We start from the raw sequence: 19445 nt of genomic DNA, 5'->3' as shown, positions 1-19445 counted from the left end.
AGGAAAAGGTTTGGGATAGGTGATGTAAGGGAAAGGTTTGGGATAGGTGATGTAAGGGAAAGGTTTGGGATAGGTGAGAAGTCAGGGAAAGGTTTGGGATTGGTGTGAATAAGGAAAAGGTTTAGGATAAGTGTGAAATAAGGAGAAGGTTTGGAGTAGGTGAAGGTGCTGCTTGGAAAAAGCAGGGAATTTGGGAACCCACCCCTAAAACCCTAAATTAATCCCCCCCAAAGGATTAATCCCCTGCAGAGGAGCTCTGCTGGCTGCTCCCCAGGTGAAGATAAAACCTGGATGTCCCTGTGGAGCCCAGATGTGCTTTCACCTGGCTGCTGTTACAGGGAATTTGTATTTTCCTCTGGGGAAAAAGGATGAAAAATAACCCTCCAGCCCCTGATTTGATCTGTGGCACCAGTTCAGGTGTGCTCAGGTATTTGCAAAGTGAATAACTCCAGCAGAGACAGCAGCTCCCTGTGCTACCCAACAAAAAATAGAGTTTTTCCAGGCTGCAGGAAGTGGTGTTTGTTAATTTTAATTCATTTTATCTATTTTAACAACATGCTGGGTTAACAAATCTGAATTTCTGTAACCTGCAGGGACAAAGCTCTGTTTGAATGTGAACTTGTAGCGGGAGGTTGTGTTGTGGTTTTGGTGTTTTGCCTTTTTTTCTTGTTTGGGTGTTTGCTTTTTGCCTTTGTTTTTCCTTTCAAGAACTGAATGAATAAAACAGAAACAATGCAAACTGACAGTTGGAGTAGCTGAGGAGCAGAAGAACTTTCATCTTTCCTTGACAAGCATTTCATCCTCACTCCTTGGCAGCTGCAATTCCCAGATGTCAGGGCAGGATTGAGCAAACTCCAGTTCCCTGGGCCTCCACTGAAAGAGGGAAGGAAATAAGGGCAGTTCCTTGTGTTTTTAAAATGAGAAGAACCCATGAAAGCTGCAAAGATATATTGGAACCCTATAAAAAAACCTGGTGATGGGGGAGATCAGGGAAGGCAGAGGATTCCCTTTTGGTTTTTTTCCCTGTCAGATGAAGGATGTGCTGACTTTACCTATTGAAATTTGGAATTTTTTTTTTTTTTGGTTGTTTGTTTGAAGCTGTTGCCAGTGGCTGTTGGCAAGCTGCATGTTTAGGAAGAAAACACACTTTGGAGATAGGAAACTGCTCCGTGGCTTGAAGGAGCTTCTCCACCTCTAAGAATTACATCCCTTTTCCTGTCATCAAGACACAGCTGAGCTCGTGGACAAAGAGGAGCTGCTGAATTCCCTGTTCCTCCTCACATCCTTGGGGAGGCTTTGCTGGGTTTTAAGTATTTTTCAAGTGGTTCTTGTGTAAAATCTTGCCTGGTCCTGGCAGGATGAAGATGCAGAATGAGCTGAGGTATTTAATTTAATCTGCATTTGAGTGGAGGAGCAGAGGTGGCAGCTGCTGCTGTGCTGCCTCTCTTATAATATTTACATTTTATGGACATATTTAATACACACTTGAAGTTGTGCAAGGCTTGCAAAGAGCAAGGGTTTGTTGTTTTTTTTTTTTCCCTTCAAGTAGATTTTTTTTTTCTGTGCTCAACAGCAACTTTTTAATAGCCCCAAAAATCTCATCATGAGGCAAAGCCTGGTTTGATGTAATGCTGTGATGTTAGTAGGCTAAAAATCTATTTAAATCTATTCAAAAATCTATTTCAATTGGAAATCCAGCTTGTTCTTCATTAGTTTTTAGCTCAGGATATTCTTGATTAGTGGCAGAGCTGTGCTCAGAGTTGTTTCAGGTCCCTGTGGTTGCACAGCATGAATGTGGTGGTGATGGTCACCCAGGGAATGCTGCAGCTCATCAGTGATTATTTCCTTTATTACCAAGTTTTATGCTTGAAATAAAGAGGTAACAAATAGGAGAAGAAGCAAATGATCCACTTGGGATTTTCATTGTTCAGAGCAGTCTCTTCGTAATTTAAATCACAAAAACTTTCAAAGAATGACCTGGAGTTTTTCAGGCTTTGCCACCTTGAGCATCACAGTTCCCTTATGGTTCTCAGCTCCGTGTTTTGAAGAAATAAAAGCTGTGGAATAACTCAGGGTTAATGCTGGAAATTCTGTGTTTATAGATTTAATTCTGTAGGATGTGAACTTCTTTTGATTGATTTTAATGGCTTTATATATCAGAATTACTATAAATTTATATTAGGTTTTGATGAAGCTGTTTTCCTCAAAATTTTGGATGTTTAAAAAAATAGTCCCACACATCTCTTTTGAAAAAAAAAAAAACAAAAAAACCCCCCCCCCAAAAAAAAAAAAAAAAAAAAAAAAAAAAAAAAAAAAAAAAAAAACCACCACCAAAACAAACCCCAAAACTAAAAACAACTTTGTTTGTTTTGGATAACTCAGCTCTGTAAAAGCACATCCTGCACCTTCAAAACAAGCCCAAATTTGCACAAATTTTACAGTTTATTCGCTCACAACAGAATCTCATTTTCCTGGGGACAGACAAGGGGCTTCTAAAGAGGGAAAATCAGAGTGAACTGAAGTCAATAAATAGTTAATTGTGAATTCAGGTGGGCCCATAATCAGTGTTGGAGCAGATAATGAGTTCACCTCCCGTGGATTTCTGTCTCCTGTGCAGCAGCTCTCCCTTGTTCAATAGTTTGTGAAATTCTGCTGTAATTAGAAGCATTTGTGGGACTTACACTGTTTGCTCCTGCTTCGGCATTAATAAAGTGACATTCAGGGTGAACAAACACCATTTACACATTCAGCATTTTCACCCTGGCCATGTGCAGGGGCTGAATTTTCACTTTCTTCTTGGTTTCAGTTTTAAAATTGGTTTTCTCTTGGAGCTTTTTCAGTCCCCTCAGCATCTCTGTCATCTTCCCTTTGCATTTATTGGCTAAAAACAAGGTCAGCAGGGCCAGGATGTGTTTTGTGAACTGACTGAGATGTGTTTCCAAGGTTTGACTGATAAATTTATCTGCAGAGGGATGAACTGCAGATACCCTTTAATGACAGCATTTGAATTAATTAAACATGTCACAGCTGGAACTGCAGGGATCCTCTATGCTTGGATTGTTTGTATGGAGCCAACAGTTCTTCTCTTAAAATGTCATTTTATGGGACTCAGACTTTGTCACCTTGACTCCAGAAATGGGCACCACTGAGCTTTGTAAGGAGATTTTGGTCACTGCAAGTTGCTGATTTAAGAGCAGCTGCAGAACTGGCTTCTCTCACCTGTTCTGCGCCTTCCATTCCATGGAAAATCTGGTTTTTTTCATTGAAAATCTGCTTTTCTCACTGAAAACCTGTTTTTTTCTCACTGAAAATCTGTTTTTTCTCATGGAAACCCTGTTTTTCTTCCCATGCTCTCTTACCTGTTCTGCACCTTCCATTCCATGGAAAATCTGTTTTTTTTCTTGTGGAAAACCTGCTTTTTCTCATTGAAAATCTGCTTTTTTCTCACTGAAAACCTGCTTTTTCTCATGAAAACCATGTTTTTCCTCCCATGCTCCCTAACCTCTTCTGCACCTTCCATTCCATGGAAAACCTGATTTTTCTCATTGAAAATCTGCTTTTTCTCGTGGAAAACCTGATTTTTCTCATTGAAAATCTGCTTTTTCTCGTGGAAAACCTGATTTTTCTCATTGAAAACCTGTTTTTTCTCATTGAAAACCTGTTTTTCCTCCCATGCTGGTGTGGGTGAGAGCCCTGCAGCCCCTTCGAGGGACCCCTGACCCTTCCAATGCTGCCCCTGGTGTATTTTTCAGTCTGGGATTTGTGTCTCAGAACTCCCCAGAAAACCCCCAGGTACCTGGGGCTGCATTATCCCCTTCCTAATGAGGGTAAACTCACCAGGAGCACGTCATGGGGATGTTTTTAAGCCTCATTTTTTTGCTGTTGTTCTGCAGGTGGCAATAAAAATCATTGACAAATCTCAGCTGGACGCTGTGAATCTGGAGAAGATCTACAGGGAGGTGCAGATAATGAAGATGCTCGACCACCCACACATCATAAAACTTTACCAGGTAGGCCTAGAGGGGCTTTTTTCCCCTTGTTTCCCCCTTTCCCCCCTTTTTTCCTGCTTTTTTCCCTTCTTTCCCTCCTTTTTTCTTCCTTTTTTACCCCTCTTTCCCCTTATTTCCCCCTTTCCTTCCCTTTTCCATTTATTTCCCCCATTTCCCCCCCTTTCCATCTTTTTTCTCTTTATTTCCTTTTTTTCCCCCTTTCCCCCTTTATTTCCACCCTTTCACCCTTTTTCCCCCTTTTTTCCCTTTTCCCCCCCTTTCCTTTCTTTTTTCCCCCTTTTCCCCCTTATTTCCCCCCTTTCCCCCCCTTTTTCCCCTATTCCCCCTTATTTCCCCTTTTTCCTCCTTTTTTCCCCTCTCTTAGTTCTGCTAAATAAAGATGAAGATCCCACTTAAGACCAGTTCAGCTTTAAATTAATTTCACACAAAAAGAAACCAAGCACTTGGCCTTTAAAATATGAATATCCCAGGTAGAGGTGGAGCTTAGGGAGTTAAATTTGCTGCTGCCTCGATGGTTTCTCCCCTCGGTTGGTTCCTTTCTGAATGAAGGACAGCACACAGAAGTGCCAGAGGAGAGGCTGAGAGTATTTAAATGAAGTCTGAAAATCAGTAAGATCACTTCAAGGGAAGGTGATGGTTGTGTCCTGCTCACTCCTTCACTCACTGGTCAAAAAATGCATTTGATAAATGAGTTTATTTTTAAAATAAATCCATTCAAATTGTCTCCCTGTTTGCTTTTATTTGTGAGCAGTCTCTGGGGGCTTTCAGGCCTGCTAATAAATAAAATGCAAAATGAAATTCACAGAGGTCTTGCCCATGGTCAGGTTCAGCTCGTGCTTGTTTCTCTGAGGTTATGGAAATAAACCCAAAACAAAATTGTTGAAATCCTGAAGTCTGACATGAGTTTGTGGAGGATTTTTTCCTCTCAGTGAAGCTCTTGGTTATTTTATTTGCCCACATTGGAAGAGGCAGAACTTTCACAGCTTTAGGAGAGAACCATTAAAATAAGGATCCTTTGGGGGATTTGTTGCCTTTTTTTTTTTTTACTCTTCCCACAAGCCCTCATGTGTGATTTGTGCATCCACAGGTGATGGAGACCAAAAGCATGCTGTACCTGGTGACAGAATTTGCCAAAAACGGGGAGATTTTCGGTAAGCAGGAGAATTATTTCCATGTTTTAATGCATTCCTGTGTAAATAAGGATTTTTTTGGCTCTGTTATTAGGGGTTTAATATTTCTGTGCACCTGCAGAGTTAAAAACCTTTCCGTTTTAAATTCCGTTTCCTCTGTTTCAATTGGTTTCCACTGCCTCTTGTCCTTTTGCTGGGGAAGAGCCTTGGCTTTGTCTTGGGACAAAAAATCCTGCTCCTTTGGCTGAAGTGAATCTCAAATCACTTCTGGCTTCTATTTTATTATAATAAAATAATAAAAATAAAAAAACCCAACACCCAAACCCTGCTGTAGGAAGGTGTAGCCAGAGGGTGACACACCAGGCTGAGATAAATTTATAAAACTTAATAATTTTTTTTAATTAACTTAAAAAATTAAACTTAAAACTTTCAATTAATTGAAAAATTTAACTGTAAAAGATTTAAACTTTCTGGCAGAGTTGGCTTTGCAGGATGCTCAGGGCTGGACCTGCAGTAAAAGGCAGCTGTGGATCTTTGCTGCAGAGCCCTGGTGAGATATTCCAGCAGATCCTGGATGTGCTCAGCAAATTCCAGCTGCCTTGGAGAGTTGGTTCCTGTGCCCAGTTCCTGGCCCAGTGCCCCCATCCCAATCCCTGTTTGCACTCTGGTTAATGCACAACCCCCAGTGCTCCAGCAGGGAGAGAGGGGGCTGATCCCACAACAAATGACCTGTTCTGGGCAAGGCTGAAAGGTTTGGAATCTCGAAATACAAAATCCTGACAGGCCAAGAGCCGTAAAAGCCAACGCCAGCTTGGCTTCATTAACTTGTTTGCTGCACTGCTAACAAATGATGGATTAACAGCTCACAGGGCTGGCTGGGGCTCAGGGGTAATTTAGTTTGTGCCTTTGATATCTGACTTCACCTTGATACCACAGGATTTGTCAGTCACTCCGTGCCTGGGTGATATTTAGCTTGCAAATATTATGATCTCCCCTCGCTGCCAGGCTTTTGTTTGTTCTTGTGCTTTGCCAAGTGAAAACCAGCTGAGGGTTGTGTGAGGTGTGGGGTGGGAGCTCTGGGAGGACAATGAGGAGCTGCAGCTCCCGGGGATCAGCTCTGGCCACAGAGAAAAGTTTAAATGGACATATTGCCAAAGTTACAAAGCCCCTGAATGATATTTGAGTTCAAAATCCCCTAAAACACAGGTTAACAAAGCCACTAAATGATATTTGAATTAGAAGTCCCCTAAAACACGGGCTAACAAAGTCCCCTAAATGATATTTGAATTCAAAATCTGCTAAAACATGGGCTAACAAAGCCCCTAAATGATATTTAATTAAATGTCCCCTAAAACACAGGGGACATAGCTATGCTCCTAAATGATCTTTGAATTAAAAATCACCTAAAACACAGGCTAACAAAACCCCCTAAATGATATTTTAATTAAAAGTCCCATAAAACATGGGCTAACAAAGCCCCTAAATGATATTTTAATTAAAAATCCCCTAAAACAAGAGCTAACAGAACCCCTAAATGATAACATGAGCTCCCAAAGGCAGGACTGGAGCTGTGTTGGGCAGGATGCTCCTGCTGGGGTCTCTGACCTTACACACCTGGGTTAGAAGGTCAGATCAATCACTGGCTATAAAATCTCTGTGCCTTTGCTGCTCCTTGGCCATTGACTCCATCCTTTGTGGGGTGTTGGGGGCAGTTCTGGGCCCCCTCCAGCAGCTCATTCTCTGATTTTGGTGCCCCTTAAATCAGGATTTGGCAGTGGGAGCTGTTCCTGTCACGGAGCTGCTGCTCCCCTTGGTTTTGTCCTTTGGAGGATAAATGGAGTTTTCAGTTTCAGGGCTGACATTGGTTTTTTACAATGTAATCAAATATGAAAAACAAAATGTTCTCTCTGCCCGTGACGCAGTGAAACCCAGAGAGAGGTCAGGATGGGCACCTTTGGGGTACTTGTTTTATTTCCACAAATTAAACAATAAAAGAGCTTTTTAACCACGCCACAGCCATTGCTGAGGCTTCAGAGGGAGGAGTGTGATGTGAGCCTTAGAGGGATTAAAGCTTGAAGTATCCAGGATGGTGAAGCAAATTATTCCAAGTATTCCCCATGAGCTGTGTTGTGAAAATATTGTGAAAATACTGACCAGGTAGCTGTAGGAGAAGGAGTAGAGAAGATTTTCCTCTTCTTTTCCATTTTTTTTTTTTGAGGGTTGAGTGGAAGAACAACAAGTTGGACAATGGTTTGAGTTCCCTTGTGCTAATTATTTGGGAGAAATTAAATTTCAGTGTTGTTGCTTGCTGCCAGTCCATTTAAACCTGAATTGCTTGATTTATTATGGTTTGAGTTCCCAGGCTGTGAAGATACTGGTCAAGTGGCCATGAAAGAAGGAGTGGAGAGAAATTTCCTGGTTTTTTCCCATTTTTTTCAAAAGGTTGAGTAGGAGAACAACAAACTGAAAACTGGTTTGAGTTCCTTGGTGCCAATTATTGGGGAGAAATCATTGAGTTTCAATGTTGCCTGAGTCCTTTTAAACCTGGTTTGTTGGAGTTCTGCTGCTTTTATTTCTCATGAGTTCTGTTATAAAAATGTTTGAGAAATACTGACCAGGTAGCTATAAATGAAGGACCAGAGAGAAATTGCCTTATTTTTTCAGAGGGTTGGCTGAGAGAACAACAGGCTGGAAGCTGATTTGAGTTCCTTGGTGCTGATATTGGGGGAGAAATCATTGAGTTTCAATGTTACCTGAGTCCATTTGAACCTGATTTGTTGGAGTTCTGCTGCTTTTATTTCCCAAATTACCATGAGTAAAATATTGTGCAAATATTGTCCAGGTGGCTATTAAAAAAGGGCCAGAGAAAAAAATTCCTTATTTTCTCAGAGTTGGCTGGGACATTAAGAGTCTGCAAACCAATTTGATTCTCCTCATGCTAAAGTTTTTTGGGGAAAACCATTAAATGTCAATGTTGTTACTTGCTGTCCAACCTGATTTAAACCTGGTTTGTTGGAGTTCTGCTGCTTTTATTTCCCAAATTACCATGAGTAAAATATTGTGCAAATATTGTCCAGGTAGCTATAAATGAAGGACCAGAGAAAAATTTTGGGTTTTTTTTTTTTTTTTCCCATTTTTTCAGAGGGTTGGCTGGGATATTCAGAAGCTAAAAATCAATTTGATTCTCCTTGTGTTAATTTTTTGGGGGAAAACCATTAAATCCCAATGTTGTTGCCTGCTCTCCAGCCTGATTTAAATCAGATTAATGCTGATTTATTTTATTTTTCTTGCCCAGATTACCTGGCCAGCCACGGGCGCCTGAGCGAGGCCGAGGCTCGGCGCAAGTTCTGGCAGATCCTGTCGGCTGTGGAATATTGTCATGGCAGGAAAATCGTGCACAGGGACCTCAAGGCTGAGAATCTCCTGCTGGACAACAACATGAACATCAAAATTGCAGGTAATCCGTGCAGCAACACCTTGTTTTGATGGATTTTTTTGTTTATTTTTTATTTATTTATCCTTATTTTGATGGATTTTTTGTTTATTTATATGTATTTTTATTTATTTATTTATATGTATTTAAAATTTATATACATTTTTATTTATTTATATGTATTTTTAATTTATTTATATATATGTAATTTTTATCTATTTATATGCATATTTAATTTATTTATTTATGTATTTTAAGTCGCTCCTCCAGTGATTGGTTCATGTTGCCCGAGATTCCTTCGTGGCTTCCCACTTGAATATTTTTCCCACTTGAATATTTTTCAATATGGTTGGGTGTCAAAGTCCATCCAAATTTCCAATATTAACTTCCAGAAAAAAAAAAGAAAAAAAAATTAAAGTCATAGACATTTTTGTGGGGTGTCTTTAAAGCTTCCAGATGTTCAGGTTAAAACAGAGTTAATCAAATAACTTCTTTCAACATTTAAAAAAAAGACTCAAAATGGAAGCTTATTGATTTTTTTTTCTTCCTTTTTGCATGCATGATTTCACTTTAATTATAAATTTAGACACAGCAGATGTTGCTAGCAATAGAAAGCATTTTCATTACAATTCCACAGCTCCTTCCATGCTGACTTTAGCCCAGAGAGGCTGGGAATGGGTAAAATAGAGAATATTTGGATTTGGGGAACTGTTGAACCTCAGTGTTCAATAGCAGGGGAGCAGGAAGGGAAGGGGAGTGCTGGAAGGAGTGAAGGGATTTCCCTTTCTCAGGCTGGGAGAGGTGAAATGATAAAACATTCCTGATCATCCCTGGATTATTTTCTTTTTTAATTTCCCTCCTGACATTTGTGGCATGGTGGAAGGGCTGTGGTGCCTTTGGAGCCTTCCCCAGGTGGGTTGATCAGCGCTGCCATTTGTGGGGTGTTTTTTCCTTTTCCATTTTTGATTTCATCCTTGAGTTCACCCCCGGCAGCTCCTGGCAATCAGAGTACCTGGGGAATGGTGGCTGAGGGATAATTCATTCACCAGAGCAGTTTACAGTGAGTGAATCCTAAATACAGTCAGGGCTGCCAGCCACCCCCTGGCTCTGAGGAGCTCAAAAAAGGGAATTTTTGTGCTCTTGTTCATCTGTGATTTCTTCCCTGCCTTTCCTGGCATGTTTTTGCCCTCTGGTCTCTCTCCACATCCCTGTGCAGCTCAGGATGTTCAGCCTGGTGGTGTTTTCCAGAGCTCCTCAGGGCTCTCAGCTCCTGCATCCAGAGCTTTTCCTGCCCTGCACGTCCTGAGCCCTTCAGGGCTGCAAAACACCTCCCTGCAAAGCACCTCAGGAGGGCCATGAGCTGTTCTGTCCCTGGGGGTTTCAGTGCTGGAGCTCTGCAGGGACTCCAGTAAAAGCTCTGGAAATGGGAGTGAGGAGATTCCATCAGCCCTGCCCTGCTTCAGCTGCTCCCCTGCTCCACTTCTCCAGTGCACAAAGTTAATTACAGGTGGGCTGGATGCAAATGAGCCCATTAAGTGGTTCTTCTGTGGATCTCAGGTTGTATCAGCTTGTCAGAGGCTCAGCCTTGGCTGCTGAAGGAGCTGGAGGGAAGTTCAGGCTGCTGGAAACTTTGTGGTGCTTTGTGCCCAGTCACTTGTTGGGTTTTTCACTCTAAGGGAGATGGATGATGAACTCCGTGGTGTTTATCTGGGATTTTTGGATTATCTGGTGCTGTGCAGATCCCTGGGAACAGCCTCTCCCAGTTGTTCATCTTGTTCATGGCTCGTTTATCAGGCTGGGGAAGGACAGAGGGCAGGCAGGATCCCAGCTCTGATAGCTGGGGTTTCCTCTGGTTCCAGTAAAATGAGGAATTGGGAAAAAAAACCAGCACAAGAGCTGATGGATTATTTTGATAAAGCTCTTCTTCACTTCCTTTGGTTCATTCTGCTGCTTCCAAGACTTATTGAAGCTTTTTGCTCTTCAAGAATATAACAGTTTTTAGTCAAATGCTGAAACATGCACAGAGTTACCTCTGTATTTCAACCACCAGGAGAATTAACATTCAAAAATGTTCCAAAACCTGCGGGTTCATAAGATTGCCACCTTTGGTGCCTGAGGCTGGACTGAATTCTAATAATTTTGTGCTAATATTGCTCTGAAAGGACAGGGACAGGCAGAATTCAAAGGATCTTTTCTCTCTCACTAACTGGACAAACAAACAGGATGAGTAAAAAACTTGAGGTGAGAGCTTTGATAGGTTTATTTTCTAATAAAATAGGTGGTTGGGGGCAAAACCCTCAAATTTTAGTATAAGCAGCAAAACTGAAGGTATTAATGAGGTAAAATGTCCATTGAGAAGGGAGAAGGTGAGGAATCCATGCCAGGCTTAAGGTGGAATTTGTGCTTAGCACTAGCAAGGCAAACCTGCCTGGTTCTTCCTGTTATAAATGCATATTATATAGTTGGCTTTTTGCAAATATTAACATGAATACTCTATGTATAATAGTACATTATTATGTTTAATTAATAGAATTTAGAAAGGTAATGAATGTGTATTTTTTGATTGTACCAAAGAGTTAACAGTAAAAGACTGGGGTTTTTTCTCCTAAGCCAGAAGGTATGGGGGAAAAGTCATCACCTTGTAACCCTGCAGAAAACACTGCTAACTTTCTGGGGTTTTTATCCAAATGAAAAATAAGCAGAAAACCTCAAGAGAAGGATTTATACCCATGTTACCACATTTATACCCATGTTACCCATGACTCCACAGAATGGAGTCACCCACAAATAAATCTATCAGATGAAATGATTGAGGACAACTCAAAGAAAATGTTTAAATCCTGGATATGTAGCACAGCTGTCTTTAAAAGCAGAGGTCTGAGGGAGTGAGAGGGTGCTGCTGGCAGACCTTGAGCCCAGAGAACTTCACCTAGTCTGTCTCCCAATCGCCTATTTTTATTTTTTATTAAACTTAAAATTTTAAAAGGGAATGGAACTTGTTTTTCATATTCCCCAAGCTGGATTGGTGTGGGATCACATCTCCTTTGGGATTTGCTGCCTTTGGAGGGCATCGCTTGGGGCCATTTCTCACCCAGCACAGCCTTGGCCTGGCAGCAAGAAATCCCAAATCCAGCTGGGAACAGGGAGCAGCTCCTCTTCTCCAGCCCCAAGCTGCAGGAAGAGCTGATGTTTGCAGCAGCCCAGGTAGGCAGAGACTGTTATTTTGAAGGCGGCTGGAGCTGCTGCTGGACAGGGAAATGTGCATTGACGTCAGGAGAGGCTGCTCAGCCCTCGGCCCCCGAAGTGGGTCAGGTTTGTCGCTGCCACAGCTCATACCTTGCCTTTATCAGCACCTCGGTGCCCATTATCTCCCAGGCTCACATTTCTCCCCCGACAAAAGCTCCCTGTGGCTCTCTGCGGATTGAGTTCTGCTCGTCATTTCAGGGAGAATGGATTAATTATAGCTCTGGAGCTCCTTCTCCCAGGGTTCTGGAGGTACAAAATGAGAGGCTCTGGATGCTCAGCAGAAGTTGCAGCAGCTCTGGCAAAGGGAGCTCCCGTTTCTCAGATTGCAAACGGGGCTGAAATCTCAGTCTGTTTCCATTTTTAACGGGAAAACAGATTCCTTTGCCGTGATGTGCGCTCGGGGAAAAAAAATAAAAAATAAAATTATACCTTCGAAATTCAAGATTATTCTGAAGGGGGTCATGAGATTGAGAAACCAAATACCACGACTGTGGAGAGCCAATATTTGCAGATTGCACAAGCACAGAGTTTATTCAACTGAACACAATGCTGCAAATGATGGCCTTTATTTTTGGGGTATTTTTTTTGTCGTTTTTGTTTTGGTTTTTTTTTTTTAACGTGCAGATTCAGGGAAATGTTAAGAAGATCATTCCATTATATAATCTCAGTCCTCTGGTAATGAGCCCAATTTCAGGCCTTTTAGAATTCTGTGGCTGGCATATGTTTGTTTTGTTTTTTGGAGGGCTGGCTTCCCTTGAACATCAGGGATGTTTCCTCTGAAACCCATTTTTTTAACCCATTTTTTGGGTTAAAACTGACCACTTTGCATCCAGAATGGCTGTGGCACATCAGCAATGGCAAAAGAGGAACAAGGTGGAGGATGAGAGACTTGTGATTATTTTGTGCTTAACCGAATCCTGGCCACTCCAAAAAGTGGGACAACTCAACTGACAGTGCAGTAATTAAAAATTGAGGAAGCCCCATGGACCAAACATCCAGGATCTTGACTAAATCCTGATTTTTTTTTTTTCTTTAAAAGGGTTTTTCATGGATGCTGTCCATGCTGGAGTGCTTACAAATTGTTTCCCAGCCATTTGTGTGGGAAGAATAATGGAAACAAAAAGGGGTGACCACAGGAAGTTGTGTACCCTAACAAATAACTGATCTCCCCCACCCAGGGAAATATTTTGTCCAACAACAGAACAAGAACCGGATTTTTTTAAAGCTGAGAGCCAGTTGCTGACATACAGAGCACTGGTTTTAATTCCTGCAGGACATGAGAAAGCCCAGTGCCAGTCAGGAGGTGTCTGGCAGTGCTTTGTGTTGTCAGTGCATGCCGAAATTCAGGATTCTGCTGTTTCATTGATCATAAAAAGGGGGAGAAATTGAAGATTTAGGAGTGCAGGGCTAAGGCAGAGCAAGGAAATCATTTTCCAGGTGTGTCAGACAGGCACAGGGGCTGGGGAGGAATTCCCAGTGCTGTGCCTGAGCCTCCTTGGCTGCTCCTTCTGGTAGCAATTCACAGCCCTCTCATTCATGGATTTGCCTAATAAAGCTCAATCGTCTGTGCTGTCAGCAGAGCTCAGAGCCAGCCAAGAGCTGCTCTTCCACCCAGTTAAACACTGAGTTCTGCCTCCTCCTGCCCACAGGGGCCGGGAGCAGCTCCAGGGTGTCCTCGCTCCCTGAGCTCCTGTGGGTGACAGAAACAAAACCAGGGTGTGTTATGAAATTAATCACCTCAACATAATAATGACATAAAAACCTGAGGCTGCTCTGACATGTTCTTTTTGCTGCTCTGATTTTTTCATTCATTTTGTTGATTTCTTCAAAGAGGTGACTTTAAACCCCAGCCTGGACAGGCAAAAAATTCCACTTTTTATTTAGGATTTGAAATCCTTGTGCTCCCAAGCAGGTCAGGCTTTCTTTAGCTGCGCTTACAAATAAATGTTCTTGTACTTGTGAATCTGATAGGAAGATTTATGAGGGTGGCACCCGAGTGAGAGCTGCAGTTCAGAGATAAAAAAACCTGATGTTTATCTGCAGCGCTTACGAGGATGTTGAAAACCTGACAAATCCGAGCTGAGTGAGGGGAGAAATCAGATTTTAACGACACCTACACGGAGTGGCAGAACGTTCCTGTGGAGAGGAGGGACGGCTCCGTGTCTCCCAAAGCATTGTCACGGTTGCCAAGCCAATTCTGTGCGGAGAAAAGTCTTCTCAAAAGGGAATAATGATTATTTAAAAAATCACTACAGGAGTCTGGCTGTGATGGGGGAAAAGGGGAGAAAAGGGGGAAAGTGGAAAAGGGAAAGAAGGGAAAAGAGAAAAAAAAGGGGGAAAAATGGGGGAAAGGGGAGAAAAGGGGGGGAAAGGAAAAGAGGAAAAAAGGGAAAAGAGGGGGAAAATGGAAAAGGGGAAAAAATGGGAAAAAGAGGAAAAAAGGGAAAGGGGAAAAAAGAGCAAAAGGTGACACAGTGATTGGGGGGTTGCACAGAGGGATGGGGGGATTTGGGGTCAATTCTGTTGTGTCCCCCCCCCCGTGTTATTCAGTGTTGCAGAGCTGCAGGAGGATGGGGCAGGAAGGACAGCAGGGATGTTCCATCCCATTCCATGCCGTGGTTCCTGCAGAAGTTTGGAATCTGAGCCGGCCTTGGCCGCTGGCAGCCCCGGGCTGGGTGACGTCCCCGGGCCCTGGTGGCGTCACTGTCCCTGCTCTGCAGGACTCTGCTGGTCCCTGACCTTCAGAGCAGCCCTGGCAGCCAGCCTGGCTGGCAGCACCCAGCAGGGCTCCCTTTGATGGTGCCCGGGTCCCAAAAGTTCACCCTGCAGGCTCTGGGGCTGTGCTGACCCCGATCCCAGGCAGGATTTGGGGCTCTGCATGTCCCAGGGGTTTAGGGGAGTGTAAAATGTTCATTCTTGGCTCCAAACTCCCCTGCACTCCTGGTGTTCCCAAAACTGCTTCATTTTCTGAGTGATCCTGCAGGGAGAATTCCATTGAAGGGCTGCTGGAGCTCCTGCCAGGAAAACAGCCCCTGTTCCTTCCCCCAGAGCTCAGTGTCAGCTCCAGCTCTGCTCTGCTGCCCTAAACCAGCTCCAGGGTGACTTTTCCCCGAGTCTTTGTTCAATTTCTCTCTGTTTCTCTCATTCTGAGCGTTCTCTCATGGTTTTCTGGCTCCCCTGAGCAGCACAGGCAGCAGGAATGGGGCGGTTCAGCAGAGCCTGTGAAAACCAGAGGGTTTATCAGCTCTGCTATCTGCTGGTCAGCACTGCCAGCATCCCTGGGAGCATCCAGGGCTGGATCTACAGCCTGAGCCCTGTTTGTCACCTCACAGCATCCCTGGCACAGTTCAGGGCTGGATCCACAGCCTGAGCCCTGTTTGTCACCTCTGTCACAGCATCCCTGGGAGCATTCAGGGCTGGATCCACAGCCTGAGCCCTGTTTGTCACCTCTGTCACAGCATCCCTGGGAGCATTCAGGGCTGGATCCACAGCCTGAGCCCTGTTTGTCACCTCACAGCATCCCTGGCACAGTTCAGGGCTGGATCCACAGCCTGAGCCCTGTTTGTCACCTCTGTCACAGCATCCCTGGGAGCATTCAGGGCTGGATCCACAGCCTGAGCCCTGTTTGTCACCTCTGTCACAGCATCCCTGGGAGCATTCAGGGCTGGATCCACAGCCTGAGCCCTGTTTGTCACCTCTGTCACAGCATCCCTGGGAGCATTCAGGGCTGGATCCACAGCCTGAGCCCTGTTTGTCACCTCTGTCACAGCATCCCTGGGAGCATTCAGGGCTGGATCCACAGCCTGAGCCCTGTTTGTCACCTCTGTCACAGCAGCACCAGGAGCTCGAGGGGAGAAGCACCAGTCTCTGTCTCTAAGTTGCTTTTGCTTCTCACCCCTGAATTATAAAAATTCTGATTAAGATCTGGTCCTGTAGGAAGCCATAAAAAGCAGCATTTTAGAAGAATTGTTTTGGTTTTGGGGCTGGTAACCCCGAGGGCTGCAGACAGTCCCGGTAGCAGTGTCCTCCCCAGCAGAAGTCCCCGTGGTTTCCCTGCCTGTTGCTCTTGGCACAGCTCCTTCCCTCCAGCTCCAAAGCCTGTCAGAATTTGTTGTGTATTCAAGGCTAGAAAGTACCTAAGGAAAACCCAGGAAATCTCAGATTATCTCTTGGCAAGTCAGTAATCTCATTTATCTGCCCTGGCTGTCGGGTTGTTGAATTTTAATTGTTTGTTGAATTTTAATGATGGCTCTTTACAAGTTTGCTCAAAGCTCCTCCAGGTTGTGAAGGTTTTGCAGAGTTTTAATAATCTCACAAGGTGAAAACACTAACAGAAAACATCCAGCACCTGATGGTATTTTACACCACAACGACACAGACTCTGAGATTCAGGAGGCTGAAAATGACTCCTTTATTTCTGGGCTGTGTCTCCCTTTTATCCCATTTCACACAGACCAATTGGATTGGTGACACAAAGACAAACCTCTTCACTCCCATTGGTCAGAGCAGAGGGACAGCAAGGAGAAGTCCCTCCTAAGAAAAAAACCCTAATAATATAAATACAGTTACAAAAACACTTCTGTTTACAGAAAATCTCCTAAAAAAGGAATTTCAGAAAACCAAAACACCTCAGACATAGAACCAGGGCTACACAGCATCCCCAGTATTTTCAGTGGGAGTCCCCCACAGAAGGATTTGGGATGGGATCATGTAATTGTTCCTTGTGGTGCAGTGGAAGCTTGGAGTGACTTTTCCCTTTGTTTGTTTGTTTTTTTTTTCCTCCACAGATTTTGGCTTTGGGAATTTCTATAAGAGTGGGGAGCCTCTGACAACGTGGTGTGGGAGCCCCCCCTACGCAGCCCCAGAAGTGTTTGAAGGGCAGCAGTACGAGGGACCCCAGCTGGACATTTGGGTACCAAATATCCTTTATTTACCTGCACTCCAGTCAGCCTTTGGGAGGCTGGAATGAATATTTTATTGTTCTTGAGGTGCAGATATGTAATATTTGATTGTTCTTAAGTTGCAGATCTGGAATATTTGATTTTTCTGAGGCTGCAGGTCTGAAATATTTGATTTTTCAGAAGCTGCAGATCTGGAATATTTGGGGGTTTTTTTAAGCTGCAGATCTGGAATATTCAACCGTTTCTAAGCTGCAGATTTGGAGTATTTGATTTTTCTTAACCTGCAGATCTGGAATATTTTATTATTTTTTTAAGCTGCAGATTTGGAATCTTTGATTGTTCTTAAGCTGCAGATCTGGAGTATTTGATTTTTTTTCTTTTAAGCTGCAGATCTGGAATACTTGATTTTTCTTAATCTGTAGATCTGGAATATCTGAATTTCCTGAAGCTGCAGATCTGGAATATTTAAGCTGCAGACAAGTTGTTCCTCTTCAGGTTTATTCCTTGAGTGCCATAAACCCCTTGACCACTGCCTGGAATTGGGGAATTACCTGGGTTCATGGAAATTACCTGTCCAGGTGGCTGCTGAAAGTGCACAGCAGGTGGATCTTAGAGGGGAAAAAACCCTCTGGCTGGATGAATGAAATTTGCTTTTTTTTTCAGTGCCTTTTTAGTGTTTTCTGGGCTCAGTGGGAATGGAACCTTGGTGAGGTTAAAGGGGCTCTGGGGGAGAGAAACCCAGGAGAGAAGGAACTGCTCTGCTTTGATCTTGGGGCTGGAAATGAGTTTGTTTGTGCCCCCAAAAAATCCTCCAGGAGCTGCTGCCTGCCTTGGAGTTGGTGTCTCTATGTGGATTATTCCAATTGAGGAGGGGAGAGCAATCCCTGCTCTGATTCCTGCAGTGGGAAAGGGACTAAAAAGAGCTGCAAAATTCCAGAGCCTGCTTTTCCCTCCTCATCTGGAGTTTTTTATTTTAATTTTCTGATTTTATTTTATTTTTTTGATTCGGCAGCCTCAGGTTTGCAGGGAGAGCACTGCACACAGCCTCACCCTGGCCCTGACTTTTTGGCCAGGGCAGCTCTGGGCTGTTCAGTTAATTCCAATTAATCCAAATCACCCTCACAAATAAAATCTTGGCGAAGCTTTTCATGCAAGTCAATAAAAAATGTGCTTTTACCTACATTTACCTGGCCGTGGGCTGGTTCTCTGTGTACATAAGCACCTGATAAATACTGGTTTTTAAAAAAAGGCTCCAGCCTTCCTGGACCTTTGGGAGTTGGTAAACACAGAGCAGACGTCAGCCAGGTGACACTGTGCACGTCAGAAGGGAATCCCTGAACTTTCATATTCCTTAAATACAAAAGGTTTATATGTATAAATAATATATAAATCATTAACAGGCTCTCTCTGCCCACAGAAGAGGTGTTGGTATTTCAAATAAAACCATCTTCACTTCTGAGTTAAGGATTCTGTGAAGGTGCTCAGCTTGCAGCAATCCCCAGTTCAGCTTTTTTGACACGATTTTCTTTTAAAAATCTCTATTTAATTGTAAAATCTCTGTGTTTTTACAGAGTTTTGAAGTCAACACCTACTTTTTCCCCTTTGAGAGACCCAGAGCTGTGCCAGGCTGGTGTGGTTCTCCCATGGAGTGTGGCACTGCTGTTTTTTTGGCAAGAACATTCCCCCTGGCACTGCCAATTCTTCACTGCATCCTTCCAGGAATAAGCAATTGGAGCTCTCGCCCATAATTTCCCCTTTTGCTCACATTAAACAATCCCCTGAACTGTTCATGGAAACTCCTCCCCACAGGCTTTTTTGCAGGCTTTAAATGTAAAATATTACAGCTTTTCACTCGGAGTGGCTGCTGTCTGAGGGTTGCTTTTGTTTGGGCAAGGCTGAGATTAATAAAAATAGCTCGAATTTTCAGCTGAATTTGGGGTTCACAGGTACCACTCAGTGTGCACCTCCCTCCTTTTCATCTAAATTCCCTTTTTTTCTGCAGAAAATAATTCTTTTTGTGGCAGGGCTTGGCTTGAACCCTCAGAGACCCTGCTGGCAGCTTGGAGCTGAGCTGAAAATTCTCTTTTTTTGTCCCCACAGAGCATGGGGGTGGTGCTCTATGTCTTGGTGTGTGGAGCTCTGCCCTTTGATGGACCCACCCTGCCCATCCTGAGGCAGAGAGTGCTGGAGGGAAGGTTCAGGATCCCTTATTTCATGTCAGAAGGTAAAAGTGGCGTGGTTTCACTCACTTGGTGTGGTTTGAATAAATTCTGGGAGAACCAGGAGATGGGCAGGGAGGAATGGCAGTATTAACCATGAAGAATTTGAGCTTTTCTCTGCTTTAATGTGATTTTCAGTCTTGTTTTGGGAGATTTTACCAGCAGTGATGCAGCTCTGGGCTGGTAGATCACTGAGCAAGTTTATAATTCTTATTTTTTCCCCTTCACCAACAGAGTGTGAGCACCTGATCAGGAGAATGTTGGTGCTGGACCCCTCCAAACGTCTGAGCATTGCCCAGATCAAGGAGCACAAGTGGATGCTGGTGGAAGTCCCTGCCCAGAGGCCCATCCTTTACCCCCCAGGGGAGGAGAACGAGCCCTCCCTGGGCGAGTACAACGAGCAGGTGCTCAGGCTGATGCACAGCCTGGGCATAGACCAGCAGAAAACTGTGGAGGTAAAGCTCAGATGGGGGTGAAACACACTGAAATAGGGGTTAAACACACTG

At 43.6% G+C, this 19445-nt stretch overlaps 1 protein-coding gene and 1 long non-coding RNA gene across 3 annotated transcripts in view; one reads left to right on the top strand and one right to left on the bottom strand.

The window, feature by feature from the left end:
- Window positions 1-19445, top strand: part of SIK2 (salt inducible kinase 2) — a gene marked incomplete at its 5' end in the record, with an annotated part of 36990 nt that overhangs the window by 2999 nt on the left and 14546 nt on the right. For both annotated transcript variants that reach the window (XM_083878071.1, XM_083878072.1), the window contains 6 exons: window positions 3894-4010; window positions 5098-5161; window positions 8436-8597; window positions 16607-16731; window positions 18821-18944; window positions 19174-19394. In XM_083878071.1, coding sequence (XP_083734197.1) covers window positions 3894-4010; window positions 5098-5161; window positions 8436-8597; window positions 16607-16731; window positions 18821-18944; window positions 19174-19394 — 813 coding nt within the window. The remainder of the gene's footprint in view (window positions 1-3893; window positions 4011-5097; window positions 5162-8435; window positions 8598-16606; window positions 16732-18820; window positions 18945-19173; window positions 19395-19445) is intronic.
- The window catches only part of LOC310918992, a 36450-nt gene continuing 19223 nt past the window's right edge, over window positions 2219-19445 (bottom strand). The window contains exon 2 of the long non-coding RNA XR_014591771.1: window positions 2219-2358. This is a non-coding gene — a long non-coding RNA (uncharacterized lncRNA). The remainder of the gene's footprint in view (window positions 2359-19445) is intronic.

Source organism: Zosterops lateralis (genome assembly GCF_965231275.1).
Source record: "Zosterops lateralis genome assembly, chromosome: 25".
Classification (NCBI taxonomy): Eukaryota; Metazoa; Chordata; class Aves; order Passeriformes; family Zosteropidae; genus Zosterops; species Zosterops lateralis.
The sequence above is the reverse complement of the archived record's forward strand: the minus strand, read 5'-3'. Positions and strand labels throughout refer to the sequence as shown.